We start from the raw sequence: 22,609 nt of genomic DNA, 5'->3' as shown, positions 1-22,609 counted from the left end.
AAAGCCCAAAGAACTTATTCAATTATATGCAAATGCTGTAAACATGTAACTCCCTTGCCATCTAACAAAAAAAACCCAAAAAAAACCACAACAACCCACGCTTTTAAACATTTTCCTTTTTTTCCCTGATTAACAAGCTGTGAATATATACTAAAAGGATATATTAGAAAAAATAAAATTGAAAACCTAAAGAAGATCCATCATTTTTAATACTGAAACAAGGACAAGTAGATTATTAGCAAAGTGAATAGAATTTTGCTTTGATACTACAGGGGACTGCAGACATAACTCAGGTCCAGAGATCTGAGTACCTAGGTTTATCCTCTTGAACATCACACCTACAAAAAGTCAAGATTAAAATGTAAGTTATGTTGCTTAGGCAGGCAATAAGGTCATTAAACAGTGCTATTCCTATATGTAAGTTGATTTATTATCAAGTTGATTTATTACAAACTTTAGCAGTGAGCAATCATAGAAGCTGAGACCAAGATAATAAAGCAAAATCCACTCAGAGGCTGAAAAAATTGTAATGATTTACATTTGCTTAAGAAGACATGGATACTGGCAATTTGAACTGACTGCTGTTCAAAAGTGGCAATGAAGGGTAAAATAAATCTCTTTTACTTATTAGGTAGTGCCAGCTACAGCAGACCTTTGAAAAATCCTTCTCTTACAGGTCTTTCAGCTTTTACCATTAAGAGATTGCTTGCATAAGGAAATGTGATCACCCAGAGCTGGAACAGTAGTAAGCAGTAGTAAGAAGATTCTTTAAAATATCCCCTAGATGTATTTTCAGAAGCCTGTAAATCTAACTTACATCTTTCCCCCATCTTTGGAAAGAGGTTGTTCTATTTACTGGCAAGAACTTGACAGGTCTGATTTAAATCATGAAATGCACATCAAGGCTGACATCACATCAATTCAGAGTCTACAGCATCCAGAATTACACGGAACACTCCTGGTATCTGAAACAGTAAAACCTTCATAGCTGACTCTCACCTTCATACAGAACATTATGAAAATCTGTCATCCAGGAAGATATTTAAGTTGGTGTTTTGGTATTTTTTAAGTAGAAACTGTGAAACTAATCTGTTCTCATTTTAAAATTGCTTAGCTAAAAAACTCGGAGGGAATGAAATCTTTTTCATAATAAAATTAGAATATAAACTAGTAATTATTATTTTATCTTTAACAGATAAATTAGCCACTATGAAATCAATGTAAATCACAGCAGCCTTTACATGGATAATTACACTTTTATTGATCCAATTAAACCCAGAGTATTTAAAAAACATATTCAAAAGGTTATTATTTACTCTGCAATCATTAGCTTGGCTTAGCATAGCACATATATAGCAGAAGTAAATGAAACATCAGTTAACTGCTTAGGAAGATGAAGAAAGCAATAATACATCCAATAAATTAACCTGCTGTTACATGTAAGTTCAGAAGTACTGCAGCTTGTTGAAGCTCCTTACTGGTGGGGAGCACTCGTCACAGGGAGACAACAGTGTCCTGCCAAACAACTGCAGGAGACCAAGGAAAAGACACCTGTACAAGCTCCACTGAAACAACTGGTACCTATGTGCATATCAGTACCCACATAAATCCTCTGTATCGTCAGTAAAATAAACCCCCTTAGAAGAATCCTGTGTACCATTTAACTGCATTAAAAGAAGCCTTCTCTGATACTTAAATCTTGCCTTATGTTTGAGTTTGAAAGAATCACATACGTGCACACTTCAGGCCTGCCATCAACAGCACAGACTAACACACGGCAGCACTGTGTGCCACCTCCTGGAAGGCAGTGCAACACAAACACAGCAGAGAGGGAGGTCTATAAAAGTGTGTAGTATAACTACTGTTAATAATCCTGGAAAACACCCATCACTGAAATATTAGTCTCATTTTAGCATCAAAAATTAGAAGTAATTTTCTAGTTCAAATTACATCCATACAGTGTGGTTTTTTTAACATGTGGAAGAAAGCCAAACCACCCTCAGAGGTGAATGAAGGCAGGTGATGTGGAGAGAAACAGCACTACTTATCACTGACGGTACGCGATGGAAGTATTCAAAAGCACTTGCGATGGACAATAGAGGGGCCAGCTTCCTCATATTCATCTCTACTGATCCACATTTGCTGAAAAGTGGACAGAGATGCCAATATTGAACCCCCAATCCAGACAGAGTATTTACGTTCTGGTGGTGCAATCATCTAGAAGAGAAGTGCAATCTCTTGTAAATAAAGTGACAACCAGATAACACAGTAAACATCTCTTTGGATGGCGTAACTAAGTTAAAGTCTTTACATCATAGAAGTACAACTCCAGTGAAGTCAAGCACCTAAGAGGTAGGACAGCTGCCATATTTTGTCCTCCCCCTCAAGTCAATAGAGATGCTGTAACGTTACTATGAGCAGACAAATACGGCAGCCCATGAGATACCTGCAAATGGCCCGTAACACAGCTACCAAACCAACTATAAACATACCTGAAAGAAAATTAAAGTTTTGAAATATTAACCTAATGTGGTTGTAAATAAACACCACTGGGACAACACTGTATAGAACGGTCTGAACGTGTGTTTCTTTAATGATAAAGGAATACTTTTAGGTAAAAAAACCCCAAACCCATAATGTTGAGATAGACTAGCATTGTGTATCTAGCTATGCACTAGACGTAGAGCTAGAAGACCTCCTGCTGATTCACCCCTTAGCGACCGAATTGTTAAAATATACTGGATGTTCCCCTGCTTCTGCGTGCCCCTGTTTCCATTCCTGTCATGCCTGTTTAGTGTGTATGTCTGCTGCCTGATGAAAAGGGCCTCTCTAGTTCACTACACATTGTCTTGAAAGGGTCCTTTCAAGTAGCTAACAAGCTGCAGACTTTGTGTGCTGCTTGGATTTTGGATTTATTCTTTCACCCTTTTCATTAATGACTTTCACTCATAGCTAAGCCTCGAAGCCTATAGTATTTCCAGCGACTTGCCAAGTTGTTCATGCCCCCTTCAGTATTTATAGCTCCATCTTCTCTAAGCTCCTCCCTACCTCTCTTGTTGCTCTGTGGTGTCTTTCAAGTAGCCCTTTTCTCCCTCACAGCCCTATTTCACTGGGAATCCAACAGGACTCTCTTCCTTAACTGTTGTTTCACATTTTCTCAAAATAACCTCATCAACTCCCATGGCTTCAGCAACCATTTTTATTCCAGTACCTCTCAAATCACTCCTGTAATTCTGCTTTGGCTGATAGGAGGAAAAGAGGTATTAATTAAGCAGGCTGTACAAGGCTCTCCTAACATGGCAACATGGGATGCAAGACCTGGACATTCTCTTATGGACATTTTGATTTGTTTATAACATCCAACTTTCCAAAAAAGCTTCTTTTCTAAGTGTAGGTGTTCAAAATTACCTTAATCTTCATAGTACTTGGAGCCAAAGCTGTAATCTCTTTCTGCATACGATCACCAATCCCAGGATACATCGTGGTTCCTCCAGAGAGGACGTTATTAGCATAGAGATCCTTACGGATGTCGATATCGCATTTCATAATACTGTTGTAAGTGGTTTCATGGATACCTGCAGATTCCATCCCTGAGCAAAAGAAGTTTCAACATGTTATTTTTCTTTGTCCCCTTCTTTTCTTACTGTTAAAGCGAAAGGAAGGCTCACTAGTCCAAGTTGCCTCCCTTAAGAAAACTCCAGGAAAAAAAAAAAGCTAAGTGATGCTTAGGAGAGGAAGGACAAAGACAGGACATACTCCTCACCTTCTTTGTAATCTCAGCATAGTAATTATACAAGCAAAATACACTTGGGAGGAAGAAAGATCCCTGTTATGATTTCATACTGGGTTTTATACTTCCTCAAGTAAAAAAAAAAAGTTAACATTATTCAAGGAAATATTTTAAATGAGGTAGTACTGCATTAGTTTGCCATTTTTATAACATTTTATGATGCTGTTAGCTAGAAATAGAAGCCCACTTGGCACTTCAGTGAGCTACCTTGCTTTTAAGGTGTTAGTTTAATTTGAATGCCAGTACAGTGAAGTTAACTTATGGTACCATCATTTGCTAAAGAAAAGGAACACACCAGATACAGTCCTGGGGACACAGTTTGAACTTTAACTACTAAACTTTTTGACTAGCTTACGACACACATTTTGAAAAAGATCTGTGATCCAGGAAATCCTGATTTCCATCACTTTGTTTCTGATACTGACCATTGCCGAGCACCACTTCTGACCCCTGATGTGCTGCTGACAGCCAAATTCCTCTATCCTGCTGATGTTCAAATACAGAACTTGGAACTATACTAATGCTTGAAGAGTTTCCTTTCTGCATACAAACATAGCTAGCTGTACCATTTAGTTTAATGGAAATTGTGCCAAACTGCCTGCAGCCATTTTGCTCAGTTCTCAAGTGTGGAATTTAAGTGGGAAGTGGGAAATTTGTGAGGGTAGCATGAGTTACCACATAAACTGTCAGCCACCCACTGAATAGAATAGAAATTGTAACACTACAGATAAAACTACCGGAAAATAATCTACAATTTGATTTTGTATGAATAAATTACAGATTAATAAAATAAAAAGATAAATGGAAGCAGTATTCAGATAAAAAAAACCTACATAATCAGCAGTGTGCAGCTATGTATCAGCCAGTCAAGATAAAAAGCATGATCTTCTGAGAGTACTCTAAACTGTCATCTTAGAAACTATACTGCATTTACAAGAGATTGAAACTATCTTAGAAATCAGGTATTTCTAAACTGAGAGCATCTTTTTGTCCAGCAGTAGCAGCAGAGTCCATAGCTTCCAAACAACTGATTAAGTCAAGAGAAGCTGCACATTTCTAAGGTCATTTGAGAAAAAATACCTCAGCTCCTACAGCTGAATGTTGTCTATGCTTCCTAAAAAAATAATTTCATTCTCTGTCAAGTCTCTAGAAAGAAAGTCCTGTCCCACCTATGAAGGATGGCTGGAAGAGAGTTTCTGGGCATCGGAACCGTTCATTCCCAATGGTGATGACTTGTCCGTCAGGAAGCTCATAGCTCTTTTCAATAGAGGAGGAGGAAGCAGCAGTTGCCATTTCATTTTCAAAATCCAGTGCAACGTAACAAAGCTTCTCCTTGACGTCTCTCACAATCTCCCGTTCCGCTGCAGACAGCCAGCAAGATTTTAATTAACATACATAACGACAACCAGGACACAGATTTTCTCATGCATGTTTCCCTGAGTTCATGATGGCCATACAGTTCATCGGATTCTGACCTCCCTGTTGTCTCAGCCACATTCTGTTCCCTTTGCACTGCCAAATTAACTCATTACCAATGCATTACCTCATCAGCAAATAAAAGATATATCGTACTATGGAATACCATAAAGATTAATGTTTACACATATGATGTAAACCTTGAGGTTCATCCCTTACGAGCTACCAACTTTGTTCCTTTGTCTGTGGAACATGTATGATCAAACACAACAACCAGTTATATTTGTCAGTGACTCTGGATTTCCTAATAAGGTGGCATCCTCGTCCCTGATGCTCAACATATATGCTGAAAGCCAAAGTCAGGAGGATCCCATTAGCTGACATGAACCATTTTTCCTGGGCCAGCCTAGTGATAGGGATTTTGATGCATCTCGCCAGGTACATGCTCCCTGCATGATAAGACAACTAACAGAGCAAACATATGCAAAGTGCATCCAAAGCACAGCTCATTACCAGTGGTGACAAAAGAGTAGCCTCTCTCTGTCAGAATTTTCATGAGATAGTCAGTCAGGTCTCTGCCTGCCAGATCGAGTCTCATGATGGCATGAGGCAAGGCATAGCCCTCATAGATAGGCACATTGTGTGTGACACCATCCCCAGAATCCAAAACTATTCCTGGAACAGGAAAGAAAAGGAGAAGCTGGTCATTTCCCACTGATACAGGGCCTCCACACACTCCATACTCTTGACTGAAGCATGCAACAACAAAGATGTTCACATGACTATTGCTTCTGTCATTTCTGTAACTAAAGAGATGTTCACGTGAGACAAAATCGTTAGCAGCAACTGCATTGGGGGGGGGACGAGATGGGACACAACATTCAGCAGTTTGATTGTACTGTTCTTGCTGAACAGATGCTAGCAATGATGATCTTACATGTATGCAGAGGCTTTCATTACAGCCAACCCCTAGCACTTTAGAAATATAAAATAACGTGCAAACTGTAAATAAAAATCTATCTATAAAACTAAAAGTTTGAATCTGCCATTAAAATAAACCATCCCACCAGGGAAAATATAACAGTGATTTGTCTGTGCATAGCCATGTCATTCCTGGATAGGAAATGAATACATGTTTTCCACTCAAGATGAATAAGGCATTTTTGATACCAAACATGCATACAAATAGTCACATTTTAAACATAAACCAAGTATTTATGATAATTATAATTTCTGTAAGCTAGCAATGTTTTTATACAAAATTATATTGTGGCATCAGGCTACAAAGACAGACAGTATTTTAATTTTTCTCAAAGTATATGAAGACTGAAGAGTTGCTAAGAAGTAATTTACCATCTTAATGCTTGATCAGCCTCTAAATGGCAATAAGAGACCTCCATGCCAATTCTAATTAATGATCGCTTAACAGCAGACATCATTATCTGACTGAAATCTGAAAACTTTTAAGTGAAATATTTCATCCAGCTAGTGAAAGGGGTGTTTTTTTCCTACTGGGAATGGAGCTTAATGATAGAGGTAGGTCTAAAGGAAGAAGGAACTGCGAGTTTGGAGCAATCTAGTGAAGATACTGCCTCTTCTCTATGCTGTGCAATTAAGGGCAGTATCAAACTGTACAGCCTTTCCACTGTTCAGATAGTTGAGCTGTAGCCGCTTGAGTTTTTGAAGCACAAAGTCATAAATCTATACCCATAGCTGCCATGAAGTTGAAAAAACTGAAGAGGTACTTGAACAGCATGGTGGGAAGTATTCAGTCTCCATATGGCTATCAGTTCTTCTCAATACACAGCTGGTGCACCATAATCACCATCTCTCTGTGTGTGTGCATGTACCTCCACGAGAGAAGGACAGGTGGAAAATACCACTCCCAGAAAAGACTCACCAGTCGTTCTTCCAGATGCATACAGAGACAGCACTGCCTGAATTGCTACATACATTGCTGGCACATTGAACGTCTCAAACATAATCTAGAATGAAGAATTTGAAAACCTTTAGGATCTATGCTTTAAAAGTATCTAAAGAGACAGTTTTGTTTTGTTTTTTCACAGATACTGGTTCTTCTGGGAACAGCACATTACGCTTTCTTTAGAATTTCATTAAAAAAACCAACAAACTGAATTCAGTGGATATCTTTCCATTAACCTCAGATTAGGTCAGTTTTACTGATAATGTTAATTGAAGATGACACCTTGGGCCTGATGGCAGGACTCCAACAATGCCACAATCTAAGGGAGTGTGTGTATACATACACACACACAAATGTATAGAAGACACAGCTGAAAGAAGCCACGAGGAATAATCTGTCTATTCCCATCTCAAGGAAGAATTAGCCATTCCTGACACAGTAATAAATTTCTGTCTCAGAAATTCCTCTGCTGGAACATCCACAGATTCCTCCAGCAAACAAATCTAGTGATACACTCTACTTACTGTTACTCAGGTGTTTCTCGGTGTCTAGCTAAAACCTCACTTGGTCTAGTATAAACCCATCACATCTCATTCTTCCCCCCCCCCAGCAAATACAAAAGTTTATCTTTTTTTCTCTTTATGGTGACCTTAGGCATATTCTCTTGTCTCATCCCCCACCTCCTCTAGTCCTAAACAAGCTCCAGTTCTTTCCATCTCTTGTGTCAGATACACTGCAATTTTATCTGAGCAGATGGAACATTTGTTTCCAGCTGGACAACCCTATGCACTGTATCCTTTTTTAAGCCAATGCCACCTACACTGGGCAGTGCTACCCCATCACCAGTGGTGCTGCTGTAACCATGTTTCATAGAATCATTTAGGTTGGGAAAGACCTTTAAGAGCATCAAATCCAACCATAAACCTAACACTGCCGAGCCCACCACTACACCATGTCCCTCAGCTCTATGTCTACACATCTTTTAAATACCTCCATTGATAGTGATCAACAGTCACTGTTGTACCCATCAGAGCCACTGGCATCAGGGAGTTAAACTTAAACTTTGGATTTCATAAGCTAATACCTTTGCCAATGAAGTCTACTTTTAATAAAAAGTATGCTTTCAATTAAAGAATACATGAATTACCGATATTTCATAGTTAATTAATGTAATGAATTTAATGCAATCAGTAATAAACAACAGGCCTTTAAACAATCTCGAAAACAGGATTTACCATTACAGTGTAATGACAGAGAAACAGTCCCAGACACGTCTACTGTATGAACCACACTTCCTGGTTGTTATAAGCTAGGCTTTTCTTATGGTCTGTTGTTGTTTATTATCTCCCAGTTGTATTATCTCCTAGTAATGCATGCTGTCAAGCTCACTACTTAATTAGTTTATTTACACTGTTGCTAAATTGATGCATAATCTTCCTATTAAATATATGCCAAAAGTGGGCACAAAGGGAAGTACAGAGCCACATCTAATTTTCCCAGGTGATTTTATACCTATACTTGTATTTAAATCACACTTACTTCTGGTTACATCACTGGCTAAATTTATAATGTGGACTTCTGGCCAGAAGGCTGCTCTAAAATATGCAAACCTCAGAGGACAACTTTTGGTTCTGATCTGAGTTTGCTAAATCAGACCGAGTATGTCACAGGCAGAAACATCTAGCAAAGCATCATTTCAGTTTGAATGGCCAGAGGCAGGCCCACAAAAGGCATCACTGACCCAAAACTCATACAGAAGGTGATTCAGCTGGTACATGACCAGTGTTGCAGGGCTCGCAAACCTCACTTTTAAATCTGTCAACGACCTGTAACTCCATCCAAAAAAATTACATGAATCCAAGGTCAACATTATCGACACACCAGAACTCGGCATCAGAAGCCACCTTCGCCTCCAGCTTCCCCACTTCCAGAATAAAGCACACATGCAGTCTAATGAACAAAGAAAATTACTTCAGGCTTTTGAGAGACTAGTTATGTACATGTCACAGCCACACACAACCACGGAACAGTGCAGGGCCATCCAGAAAACTGCTATGGCACGAGCAGCACAAACTCCGGCTCTCGCACCATGGCTTAGCCAGCACACTAACCCACACCAACCCCAAGGGGTTACCTCCCAAATTAAGGAAGATGACAACCCAGAACTATTTACATTTTTAGCTGCTTTCATGCAGAAATTATCTGTGGCACAGCACTCAGATGGTTACCTGAGTCATTTTTTCACGGTTGGCCTTCGGATTCAAGGGGGCCTCGGTCAGCAGGACCGGGTGTTCCTCCGGTGCAACCCGGAGTTCATTGTAGAAAGAATGATGCCAGATCTAAAAATGAAAACCGCTTTAGAAAAGAGTTCTGAAAATTGTTTCTTCTGTCCACAGACCTACACAGAAAGCTTTTCAAATACAGTCTGAGTAATTATAGATTTAACATTTTTTTACAGACATTAAAATAGACAGAAAGCACACAAGGGTGAATCTGCCAAATTCAACTCTACTTTAGAACCCAAACCATTTGGCTTCTACTGTATGTAACAGCAGAATATAACCTACACAATGGAGTCCTTCCAGTTAGATCCCCTAAGGAGAGCACAGATCGTCCTTTCTAAGCAGGGACACCAGGGAGTTCCCCCCCCAGTGCTGTGATGCAGAGGCTGAGCCAGGCACTGAACTGTTAGCCCTGGAAGGACTTCTCCACTTGCAGCTGCTTGGAGACTGACCCAGTTGCAAGCCATTGCCAAGATGGTATTTAGAAATCCAATTATTTCACAGATGTGAAAGGCCCTCTATGACACAGATATTTCACCCAGTGAATCCTGAATCAAACTCTCATTCACTCAAATATCTTAGCCACAGTCTGTGAAGTACTGTAGCACGATTTTCATGTTGGAAGGTCCTACCCATATCAAACGATGCTGGCTTTGATTGTCTGAAGACTGGCTGTTAGGAACTGAAGGGCTGTTTTTTTTGTTGATGTCAGCTTGAAGGGAGACTGTTCAGTAACACGATGAACTATTTGTTACCTTCTCATTTAATTCTTTCCTGCCCTTATTTCCTTTTTCTCCCTGCCCCTCCCCCCCCCCCTCCTTTTAGCTCAGCTTTGCCTAAGCCAACAAGCTTATTTCTGAGCAAAAAACATCAGGATAGTTTTATGGGTAATTTTATTTGATTAATATCCTAGAAACAAGTATTACTATGTTCCAAAATGAACTTTAGTGGAAAAAAAGATATTCCCTAAATTGGAAGTACCTACAAAGCCAACACCTGTCCAGAGCTGGAATTACTCATTAAGAAAATTATCAGCCCTAAAAAAAAAAATGTGTGTGTGTCCTACCCCCACCCCCAAAAAAAAAAAAATTTAAAAAAAAAATCAGATGTTTCCCAACTGGGGTTTGGGATGCTGGGCTATCTTCCACTTGAAGGTTTAGAATATAAAGAGAGAAAGAAGTTGAATAACACAGGAAGTAATCACGTAAAAGTTTAAGACAAAAATATAAATCAGATACAAGAGAATAACTGCCATTTCACACAGGAAAGCACTAAGGGAAGGAAACCTCCATGCTTGCATAATTAACAAAGTACTGGCACTTTCAGCAGTGAGAAACACACCTGAACTCACAAAGCTGGACTCTGCCCAAACCTCGGGCAGTTTCCAGGTTTTTCTTCCAAATTGGGCACGATCAGCCCTTGTACGGCCTATTAGATCTGACCTAATGATAACCATGTTAATGGATAATGTTTCCACAAGAAACAAAAAAGGTTCAGTGTTGGATTTTATAGGTCATGAGAATTAAATGTCAGCAGGAAGCACAATAGCAAACAGAAATGATTGAGGAAGGATTATTCCAAAACTTATATTAAATGTTTATGTAGTCACCAGAGCCAGAAAACGCTCCATCCCAATGCTTTCCCTCCCATACATCGTCAGCTCAGTTGCTGTGAATAGATTAACAGTGATGTACAATGCCCCGTATTATTTTCCAGCGGAAAACAGAGCAGTCCCAATTTGAATATTGTGAATTGAAGCACAGGAGAAGAAGAATGCTTCATTTCATTGCCTACATGTCCTCACCATCCATTCACACGACAGTCTGTGCATCCTGCAGCATCCTAGCTCTCGCTTTCTCCCACACACATGCACACTTGGCCTAATCTTTTGATGACCTCCCTCTTTTTGTAACATGGATGGTTGGGCACTGCACTATTATGCCTTTGTCCCTTTTCTGGCACGTTACCCAGTAATTCTCTTGTTTCTTCTGCATCATGATGCTACATCGTGATGCTTTTAGTAGTATGATTACCAAGCACCGGAGAGAAATCTGTGGTTCGGACCAAAATCATGCAATGGTTTAGAAATCTTGAAGGAGAAAAAAAAAAAAAAATATATATATATGTACACATATATAAAAGATAATTTCATAGCATCAAAACTTTAGGAATATCATTTCAGAACTACTCAGCCATAACAGTGTGTGCGCATGCATGTGCATGTGTGCATGCATGTCTGTTACAAGTTGAGACACATGATTGAATCAGAGAAGCCTGTATATTAAAAAAACAAGCTTTTTTCCTTGCTTGAAATAATCACAAAGGTTAGTAGCACTGTTTCTTTCTTCTTCCTTACCACTGCCTTTTCCTTCATGCTTATTTTTTCTATTTAATGCTCATCACTCCTTCACTTGAAGGCAGCCTCCACTTTCTGTCCCGCTCTGCTCCTGGGCTCAGCAAGAAGCCTGAGCACCAGTCAGAGTTGGGGCATCTTTGCCAGCTACTGCATGTTGCAAGCCACCTGTCGGAAGGTAAGTGTGGGCTAGGGCCCCGCTTTCACAAGTCATTCCTTCATCCATTTAAGTGACAAACAGAGGAAAAGTTCAAACTACAAGAACCCACATAGTATCTGACCATTACCTGAATTACAGCACTGCCTGAAGCCCCCACCCCATTACACCCTGAAACCAACCACTCTAACCATGAGTTTACACTACAGTAAAGCACGTGCCACCCTTTTTACCTTCTCTAATTCCTTTTCCTAACAAGACTGTAGACACGTCTGCTCTAGCATCTGGCATTACCCAGAGAAAGAACTGGTTATACATAGCCTGTTATACATACACAGGGGAATCTCCAGATGCAGAGACCAGTCGCTGAGGGAAGAATGTGAAATAGTGACCTCGCATTATTATTTTTTTTTCTCCCCTACAGGAAAATAATAATTTCTTGCTGAATGTAGACAGCAGGGATGTACAAGGTAAACTTTCTACTCCACAAAAACAAGCAAGGTGTCCTTCCCAGCAAGCAGTGCAATATCAAAATCCAAATACTGTGCTTCCATCTAGAGGAGTAGGTGGGCAATTTATTTCCCAATATGAACTGAGGAACTCCCATTGCTCCTGTATTAACTTTGGTCCATTTGTCTGGAACACCCTACACTTAGCAGTCTGGGTTTGTGAATATGACATAACAACTGACTTTAGGCATATGTATTGTAACTCTATATGCTACATCTCCGCAAGTGTGAGTATAGAACACCACCAGCCCTGTGTCTTCCTTGCAGTTGTATTTTCCACAGGAAAACATTACTAGAAGCCTTTGCTTGTGGTGTTTCCTTCCCATTCTGTTTCACCTGGAGACGGCAAGGGACCAAACTGCCATCCTGTCTCTAAAGAGGAGGTACAGTATTTCCACGTAGGAATTCAGGTGCTTCCGAGACCACAACATACGGGACATCAGAGAAACACAGGAGAACGAGAGTGCCCCTAGGACTCTTCCTGCCTTTCAAGCTTCTCCCGAGAGCACACCTCGTTGCCTGTGCCTGGTCTGGGACATCCTCAAGTGGGCATTTCACAAAGAGGTCATTGCGCTGGCTGCATGCCAAGAAAGCCCTGCTTGATAGGGAATAAAGATGCCTTCTCAGCATTCAGACGTTAAAAGCTAACTGGAACTGGCAACAGAAAAACATGCTTCAGGAGAAAAAAAAAATAGCCCACTCTCAAAGAATTAGTATGAAGCCCCAGTATGTCTTTTCTTCTTTAATTAACATTAAGAATGTCATATGCATTACAACATGTGGGCATCACCCATCATCTTGTTCAGTTCAACCTCACATTTTTTGGTCCCAGCTTCAGTAATATATCTTTAATATTTCTCCGATTCACCTCTGATGAATCATCAGCTTGTATTTATTTTTTTTTTCCACTTTAGCTACTTTCTATCATTATCAAATGTTCTGCCTCAGGATGAGCTTCAAGACCAAAAAGAATATGTATAAATCATAAAATACTTCTATAACATACAGCCAAATCTGACAAGTAATAAGCATTTATTCTTTAAAAGAAAAGTAACTCTATAAGTACCAAGAGCTGATAAGCTCCTGCACTAGCATACTCTACTACCCCTTCACCTATAGGCAATTACAAAGTCTTCCAAGGATTTTCCCTTTGGTTTGCAAGAAAGTTAATGGCAAATTGTACATCTTGGATAAGAGGATGCCTTAACAAAATTACATTTAAAATAAACACCCACCTTTTCCATGTCATCCCAGTTAGTGATGATTCCATGCTCAATGGGATATTTCAGCGTCAGGATCCCTCTTTTACTTTGTGCTTCATCCCCTACATAGCTGTCTTTTTGACCCATTCCCACCATAACACCCTGCAAAGTACATTACTCTAGTATTAGTGCAGTATATCACACACATTAAAGACAGAATATAATTTTTAAGTTAAAACTTCATGTGAAATACTGTATACATTACTGCTGTTCCAGAACGTACCCCCAGAACAGGCAAGGAGCTAATATGTGCATTTATCAGTGACCACTTACTCTGTACTAAGTCCCCCTATAAACCCACTAGGAAGAGCAAGGCAGCTTCCAAACCAAAGGAAGGCGTCTCAGCCAAGGCAGGCATCCGCAAACCCATGGCTCTCCACAAGGGATGGGTCCTTTGTCATTCCACAAAGGAATAAAGGTAAGGAATTATAGGTGAAAGACATATCTAGATTTACTGTACAGATTTAGTTGCCTTTTCTGTTAGGCAGCTTCTCTATTGCCTTTAAACAGAGAGATTCCCCCTTTCTGGAGGTGAAATGGTGTTGAAAAATATACGCTTTGCAAAAAATCATTAATTTATGTAAAACAGAGACAGATTTTCTAAAAAAAACCTCTATTATTAAATAAGAGTCTACTAAAGTTTATCATGTTTGCATTGGGAAGCCTATCATGATAATATAACAATATATAAGGTAAAATATTATTCATCAACTAGCATAAAAATATTCAATTTTTCTCACAGATTCACTAATACAGTGGCTGAGCTGCTTAACTGCAAAATTACACACCAGAAGACAATGAACAATTTGAGAGGTTAAGGAACGGACATTTTCAACAACTGACACTCAACTTCAATTCATAGAGGTGTTCAAAATGCGTAGTATTTCATACCTGTCCACCCAGGTTTATTTAGCTCAGCAGAAGACCCCACAGAACTTCAGGGAAAGGTTTTTTTAACCCAGCAAATTCTGACTCGGATATGACTCAAATAAACAAATATCTGCATCTTCTGTTTGTAAAACAACTGTTAGAAAACAAGGTAAGCAGAAAAACACCTTTCCAAGGCCAAGAAAAGCCACATTTATCCTTTGCTAGAAACCTTTTTTTGAAGTTTATTGGGCCATACTGTTGCTTAATGGAACAAGAAAAGGAACTTAGCACTGTTACTCATTTGGTTTCTCATGTTAGCAATGTTCTGCTTTTTTTTTTCTTCGTATTGATACAGCAAGTATTAATTGATCCAACAAGTTGAATGGTTTTTTTCCCTATAAGACACTTTTGTATCATTAAAACACTTAGGTTCTTCTACAGTCAGTATTTTTTTCGCTGATGAACACTTTTTTCCAAAGGATGAAATTTACCTCATAGTAATAAAGACACGCAGCTCAATCCTCTAGTTCCTAACAAGCTAAACTCCTACAAAGGCCAATGAAGTTTTGCCTAAGTCTGCTGCAAAACCAACCACCCAGACCAGACAGCACTTCCATGATGGTACCAACTGACCTGATGTCGAGGACGTCCAACAATGGATGGAAATACAGCTCTTGGGGCATCGTCTCCTGCAAACCCAGCTTTGCAAAGCCCAGAACCATTGTCACATACAAGGGCTGTGGTTTCATCGTCATCGCACATAGTGCCTCACAATTTTGGCTGCAAAACAGTAATTGGGGTGGGGTGGAGCAGATGGAAGGGAATAGGACGGATGTAACTCTTCATCATTTAGAGAGCAAACTGCTGTAACAATAATAATTTTGGAAAAGAATAAACCTAAACAGCAAAGTCTATGCTAATGCCTCGATCTTGCGAAGCATGTTAAGTATCCACATAAATTTCAGCTTGACTAGGTTCTGCTGAAGCAAATTAATCACGACATTCTGCCTTTGTTTCCAAAAGGGAAATATAGGGGGGTGGGGGCTGTCAGGAATTAGCTTCAAGGGCTCCTGTGATGTTCTGTTAATTGGCCTCATGACCATGGGACAAGTTCAGCTAAAGGATACACATTCAGCTGCACTTGGACTTAAGCAAGCGTCACCCCATGTCTTCCAAGGCTGAATTATCTTCTAAAAATTTCATTCATTAAAAATGAATTGATCATACGGACCCACCAGCTGTAACATTAGTAATTAGATGGTAAACAAGATTCACTGAACACTCACTACTTTGAAGATCACAGTTGCTCCCCAGCGGCATGTTTAAATTTGCCTTCTTCTTGAAGGGTCATCATCAATCTTAAACAAACAACTAAAAATAACTCGCACCAAAAGTTTCAGGGAAGCATTTGCTGTGTGGTTTTGAACGACAGCTCCTCCGTAATGTGAAGTGCTCACTACAGGGCCTATTCCATATTTGTAAGTGGTAAATACCTTATCGAAGTGGTTATTCTGGGACACAGAACAAGAGGCAGCTGGCCCAGGAACAACTCCACTTCAGCAGCTGGACAACACATTGGGCAAAGTCCTGAACTCATTGAAATTCATGGCAAAACTCCCACCAAGCGAGGGCCTGAATTTCACCAAGACTTCTATTTTGGATTCCTTGGTTATTTTTAGGACCGTACGATTGCCTCTTTAGGCAGTCGAGAACAGAAGGTTTTTATTTTTCCTTCTCTGGCAACTTCACTTGGTAAGGAAAGGTACTTCAGGAATGGGAAAGGAATGAAAACCACTTACTTGTCCAGCAAGGTTCTTGTTCCTAACAAAGCAAAAATGTATTAAGCATCATTTTTGCAATTAATGCAAACATGTACTTGACTCCTGATGGCATTCCAGTTCCACCAAAGCCCTACATGCGCAGGCAGGCCAGGAGCAGTGGCCACCAGCACTAGGGTCTGCCTTGCAACCAATTCATGCTGCCCTGTTTGTGGGGTTTAAAATTTCTCAGGCTCTTCCAAGAATGTCTGCAAGAATACCGAAGTCCCTGGAGATTTACAAACAGGAACAGTTTTAGAGTTTTTACTGCACAAAGTTCCTGCTGTTTAATCCTTTCCCATAGGCTTTACAAAGCAAGACTGTGGCATGGCTGATCCCAATGCTCACAGGGAAATGAAAGCTTAATTCAAAAATATGACTTACTTTAAAATAAGAAAAATAATTTTAATTCTTGTTGATGTGCTTATGACTGGAAGATTCTTTTTCACATAAGGAAGCAGAATAGTTCTATCATGTACATTTGTTAACAGCTTTAACACAGGAATGTTTAAGCATGAGTTCCAGTAGCTGGTATTTTTGAACATTTGTTCATGTTGCCATGAATTATTACTTTCTTCTAAAACCCTCAGGAAAAGGCTTTTCGAATGCAATAAGCCAAACATTTACCAGCAGCATCCAAGATTACAGAACTGTGCCCAGACTCTGACTCCATCAACGTAAAACATAAGGAAACAGTTCTTAGAAGTATCAGAAATGACATCAGATGAGATACTAGAATTTAGAGAGTTTTAAAGTACAGAAATGTTATAAAGCTCTGGGAGCTCAGCATCGCTCCTTGGCTATGAGGAAAGCTGGAGAGAACCAAGACGTTTAATCCTACATGGTGAGAAATAATACCCCTGTTCATTCATACACACAGCATTCTATACGTAGCTTTACATGTACAACTAAAGTCAGTACAGCCATACTCAGAGAAACCAAATTCAGAGAGGAACCCCAGCTGAGCTGTACAAGTTACACTTTGAAGTGCTGGCAGCAGTTGCTTACACTTTTACGCACTATTAATTAGATTCCTGCAAAGCCACCGACACTTACTAGTAAGTGTCAAATTGCTGAATTTGTTGATTCCCCAACCCCCCCCCCCTTTTTTTTATTATTTTGCTTTGCTTCCATTGATTGAGTCATGCCATTGCTTTACAGCTGAATTTATAGGTTTAATAATCATTTTCACAAAGCAGCTATTTGGAAGTCTTTTCACCAGATAAAGCTCCTAAATAAATTTGCTAAGTTTGCTTTATTTTAATTTCTAGTTTCAACTGTTTCTAATTCCTAGTGCAAAATTTAATAAAATTAACAGAGAAATACTTTTTTGGTTTCTGCATAAGGCCCAACATGCAGACAGAAAACACTATGGAACTGTTCTTCCAGGGTTCAAATAGACTAAGAAGGTTTCCTTGCACTCTACTGATCCTTCCAGCAATGAGAAAGGTCTGCACATTTCCCTGCCACCATGCAGTCAAACCTGAATTACTTTCCACCAGGAGACCCTTTGGAATTCCTTCAAAGCCTGAGGCAAGCAGCATCCGAATCCAGGAAGAAGTGTGTATATCCCCACAAGATCTCCGATCAAGAGAAGCAACGCATTAAAATCATGAACTACAACATGAGAAAAAACCCTCAGGGCAATACTTACCAGGAAATGGTGATGATTTGTAAAAGCCTCTTTGTAAATACCATGATCTCACCTTCCATTACATTTATATCAGCTTCTGGAATGGAGTTCACAGAGTATCTACACATGTCAAGCCATTTATGGAAACTTTTTTTTCCAGTTTATGCTTATCACAGTGACAGCACAAAGGCCTGGATAAATTAGGGCAGAATTTCTAACGTCTCTGGATCCTCTCCCACTCACTAACTTGCTCTGCCTCACCAGAGGGTTGTTTTCTCCCCCCAAGACAAAAGTCCCTCACACTAGATGAGTAAGACTGGAAGGATTTGTAGGTCCACTGTTGTCATCTGAAAACATGTTGCTTCATTATAACACAATTAGCTAAGAATAGCTTGCTATCATTCTGTTAACACCCACCTTCAAGCTGGAAAGGGAGAAGCCTTAACATGTACAGTACTCAGGTTTCAACTGTACCTGGTGTTTGTTTGTGTGGCCCAAGGCTGAAAATAGCTGACTTATCTCAGCGCTTGGGTGACACCACGGCTGAAAACAGGGACTGAATCAGCAATCAGCCATTCCAAAGAGATGAGCCATTACCATTTTACACACACACACACAAAAAGACAATTCTATTGGAATATATTTGATTTATATAGAAATTCAGACCTTTACCAGACTAAGAAATAGGAAAGAACCATCAAAAGAAAGTTTACAGGATTTACCTACAGTGCTAACTACAGCTGGCAGTATGTCCTACTCCACATGACAAACACAAGCGATGCAGAACATCAGATACAATTTGGTAAATGTTACCTCTGCAAATGTAAATGCCAGCCAACCCCTCTTTCTTAACTGTCACACAACTGTGTGGCAGACCTCGCATACAAAAGTCCTTGGACCCTAAACAGATAATCCACTAACATCTCTTCAAAGTCAACCTCGTGTCTGCCCATCAGTAAAACCAACTGAATCCTTCTACTTCCATACTCATTATGTTTTTCTTTTCCCACACGATTTTTGGGGGTTTAGCCCAGCAAACAGGAAATCAAACAGCTACTCCTTTTTTGTGACTGTATGTCTACTCCTTTAGACTCCGCTTGACTGTATCCCCCCACTTCATACACATGTGAGTGGAAACGCAGCAAGAACAAACACCAACAATGATACAGGGCGTAAAAACAACCTTCCAGCTTCCACTGGTACAATCTTCACAAATAAACTATTTTTTGAATCAGCGAAACAGCTGTGCAGTTTCAGGGAACATTGTAACAAAACATAGATGTATTAACAGGTAACACGCATCTACCACGTGTCAGCAGAAACTGAATGCAAATCCTGCTTCTCCCAGCCTCTTAGTTAAAAATGCACCCTTTACGAATTTGTACCTCGAAGCCCAAACATGTGACCTATGTAAGGCTGTGTCTTTTTAAGATTGAATTTCATGTGCTGAGCAGCTCAGTAACATTTTGCCCCAAAGACAGGCAGTAACTAAACCCACCAAGACAAGAAGTGCAAGTGAATTAAACAAACCCAAAAACCAAAACAGAACAGAACAAACAAAAGCCATCAACATGAGAAAGCTTACAGAAATTGCACATTTAAACAAGAGTAAAGGAATATAATAAGTTGAAGACATTCTTCATGTCATCTCAATTCTGAATCTTTGATCATTGCCTTACCTTATTACCACATATATATCTGTGGACCTTTTAACAGCCTTTACAAAACGTATGGCCAAAGAACAACTTTCTTAATTCTTTTATTTTCAGAAAAAAAACAAACCAAAGCAAACCAAAAAAAATCAAAAATCCAGTAGTTCTTCCTTTATTGCACTCTATAAAACTTCTTGTTATAATCAAGAAGTCAATAAACAGCAATAGCTGAATACTCCTTTAAAATTTATAGTTTAACTCTTAAAATAAAATTTATATAGAAAAGATATCATTTACAACCCATTCAGTAGTAATCAATCATTATGTACTCACAAACATTATTAAATACCTTGTATGCAGCAGTTTCTTTATAGGGCTGAGGGGAATATTTTCTCCTTAGCAAATATAATATTTCACAGTTAGAGCAATTCAAGTCGACTTTGGAGCAACTGTGATATACAGAAATTTCTTTTAAGGAGCTCAAGATTCATGTAGCGTAACAAGAATATATACAACTGTGTCCAGTGCATAGCTTAACAGCAGCATGTGAAAAGTCTATCATCTTCAATTGGCACACCATCACCTACAGGGAAATAATTCATCCAAAAACCGCAGTGTATTCAGAGAACACCAGTGAGGCACAGTAAAACAACAAGATGTAGTGTAACTAGGTATGTGAGGAATAAATAGCGGGATTTTGCTCTGGAGGTCAGCAGCTTAGAACAGTAAAGACTTCGCCCTCGAACCCATCTTCGGAAGGAAAGGGCTCCTCCCTTCATCTGGTTACAAAACAAAGAACATCAAATAAGTAATCATGAATACAAGTCAGAAGAAGCTCCACTGCAACTTCGACTTTTTTTTTTTTTTTTTTTTTTTGCCTCCGATGCAGCAATGGGTGCCACAACACAAGCTGTAAGCACGAATGATTCAAAGACCAAAGAAAACAGCATTAATAGAAGGGGAGAGGAATGGAGTCAAGGTATTTGTGTATGATGTAATTATACACATATACTAGAGGTGAAATTGCCTAATTATATGCACACACATTTTGTTTAATGGCCACATGTGTAAAATAAATACCATTATTCACATTTTAATTTGGACATATGGAATGTGTTCTATGGCATGGTTTACACAACTGCCTGTATTTGCCACACCATCCAAAACCCAAGCAGAAAGAAATTAAGGACTTTCTTTTCAGTAAAACATAGTTTCGCTAGTAGTTTGCTGCTTGGAGTGGATGCCTCTACAGCCCACCCATCTCCACAATACCTAACGCAATGAAAGAGTACTTCACTCTCAGATTTTCAGAGCCAAGGCAGATTAGACACATAGCTGTTTCATGCCAGTGTTTACATATAAAGAGGACAACCCAAAATTGGGGACTTTCAGTCACTCAGAAGGGAAATCTGCACTCCAAAAATGAATGACAGTAGAAAGAAAGGTATAGCAGAGGGAAGACAGAAAAAAAGAAAGGGGTAGTGTGAGGGACACCGTGAGCTGTGCCACCTTCAATCTAGTCTGCAACCAGCAGCATGCAATGCGCACACTACTTTGAAGTAGTTTATAATGCAGGGTTTTTAAAAGCTTTCATTTACTTACCTTTCGCACAACGACATGTTCACTAGGATTGATGATTAAGGCTTCCCTTTCCTCCTCAGTTTCCATCTGAACAGTGTATTCACTAGGTAGAGACCTGTAACTGCTTACTTCAAATCTAGCAAAAGATTAAAGGCAGACAATAGAGTACTGAATTACCTCCTCTTTTAAAGTACTGAATTCACATAAACAGTATTTTGTATACTTACCTTACTGGGGGAAAGTCCCCACAAAAAGCAGTAAGACTGAGTTTATAATGCCATGTCTTTTTCAGTTTCTAGTTACAATCTATTCTCAAGGTGTTTCATTCATTCAGAATAACCCACACCACCACTAGCCAATTGAATAGTAATTTTCAGATGATGGCAGTGATGGGCACTATATAGGCAGACTGATAATAATATTTTATAATAGTATAATATAATAATAATAATAATAATATTTTAAATCTAAACAGTGGCTGTGCTAAAGGTGCTAAATATGTGATATTTTTGTCTAGCTTGAAAATAAAGAACTACCACTGACTACAGAGTCCAATATTTGAAGCAAGACATTAAATAAATAAAAAAACAATCCCAAAGCACATAACATTTTTTTGATCCATAGAGTTAAATCTAGCTTTTTAACACAGTTACACATGCATTCCCATTGCTTCCAGTACTGCAGACCCACAAGCAGGTTTTATTATTTGTTTGTTCTACTTGTTCTATTACTTACTCAGAAACCTAACACTCATAGGAAAACCTATCACTAATCTCACTAAAAATAAAAAGGCATAAACAAAAAACCTGGCACTCCTTTTTCCAGTTCTATAGTACACTTCGCATTTACTCCAAGCATAGAGTAAATGAAAACCTCACCATGCATTTGTCCAAGGGGAAACAGAAGCGAAAGATGGCTTTGGCTCTCTGAACATGCAAGTTATTTCATACCCCCGTAAGGGTTTAATGCAGCAATCTAACTGTCACATACTTCAAAAGTGTAAGAAAAGAAAAAGATCTAAGTTTTACTGACGCTTTTCTTTCAAAAGAAAAACCACCCATGTTTTAACAGCAGGAGTATTTCACCTGTTACTTTGCTCCTCAGAGAGTCCAAGAGCCTCTTCTGCAGCTTCTCTCCTCCTCTTCTCTTCTGACAGGGTTTCTGTCAGCTGTGAGAGAGCCTGCTGCACTGAATCATATTGTTGCTCAGTCTCTGCAAGCCTATGACAAAATGAAATATGAAATCAGTATTTCACATACTGGAAGAATTTATTCTTTTTTATTAAGAAACGTTCTCTTTTTGTGATAAAGACTTAATTATAATGAGATGCTTTAGCTTAGATATTGAAATAAAGTCACCAGTA

The 22,609-nt window shown here is 39.2% G+C and overlaps 2 protein-coding genes across 7 annotated transcripts in view; both read right to left on the bottom strand.

Annotated features, from left to right (window-relative positions):
• Positions 1-82: 82 nt before the first annotated feature.
• Positions 83-19,604, bottom strand: LOC130155704 (actin, alpha skeletal muscle B). 3 transcript variants are annotated; one of them, XM_056353227.1, is made up of 9 exons: positions 18,431-19,604; positions 15,197-15,343; positions 13,667-13,795; positions 9,359-9,469; positions 7,107-7,191; positions 5,720-5,881; positions 4,960-5,151; positions 3,409-3,590; positions 83-2,217 (listed from the first exon to the last, which is right to left on the bottom strand). In XM_056353227.1, exons 2-9 carry the CDS (start codon positions 15,323-15,325, stop codon positions 2,074-2,076), a joined length of 1,134 nt encoding a protein of 377 aa, XP_056209202.1. In that variant the 5' UTR covers positions 15,326-15,343; positions 18,431-19,604; the 3' UTR covers positions 83-2,073. The 3 variants fall into 3 exon arrangements, with proteins under 3 accessions (XP_056209202.1, XP_056209203.1, XP_056209201.1); XM_056353228.1 differs by having other exon boundaries at positions 18,488-19,604; XM_056353226.1 differs by having other exon boundaries at positions 15,197-19,604.
• Positions 19,605-19,821: 217 nt separating this feature from the next.
• LOC130155703 (golgin subfamily B member 1-like) overlaps positions 19,822-22,609 on the bottom strand; it is a 44,697-nt gene continuing 41,909 nt past the window's right edge. For all 4 annotated transcript variants that reach the window (XM_056353221.1, XM_056353224.1, XM_056353222.1 and 1 more), the window contains 3 exons: positions 22,332-22,466; positions 21,268-21,382; positions 19,822-20,444 (listed from right to left, as the gene is read on the bottom strand). In XM_056353221.1, coding sequence (XP_056209196.1) covers positions 20,286-20,444; positions 21,268-21,382; positions 22,332-22,466 — 409 coding nt within the window. In that variant the 3' untranslated portion in view covers positions 19,822-20,285. The remainder of the gene's footprint in view (positions 20,445-21,267; positions 21,383-22,331; positions 22,467-22,609) is intronic.

Source organism: Falco biarmicus, chromosome 10 (assembly GCF_023638135.1).
Source record: "Falco biarmicus isolate bFalBia1 chromosome 10, bFalBia1.pri, whole genome shotgun sequence".
Taxonomy (NCBI): Eukaryota; Metazoa; Chordata; class Aves; order Falconiformes; family Falconidae; genus Falco; species Falco biarmicus.
Note: the sequence above shows the minus strand (reverse complement) of the source record. Positions and strands in the feature narration are given on the sequence as shown.

Coding starts and splice junctions, on each gene's coding strand:
- LOC130155704 (XM_056353226.1), bottom strand. CDS start 15,325: ATGTGCGATGACGATGAAACCACAGCCCTTGTATGTGACAATGGTTCT. Junction 13,796..15,196: donor TTGGACGTCCTCGACATCAG/GTCAGTTGGTAC, acceptor TGTACTTTGCAG/GGTGTTATGGTGGGAATGGG. Junction 2,218..3,408: donor CAAGTACTATGAAGATTAAG/GTAATTTTGAAC, acceptor CTTCTCTTCTAG/ATGATTGCACCACCAGAACG.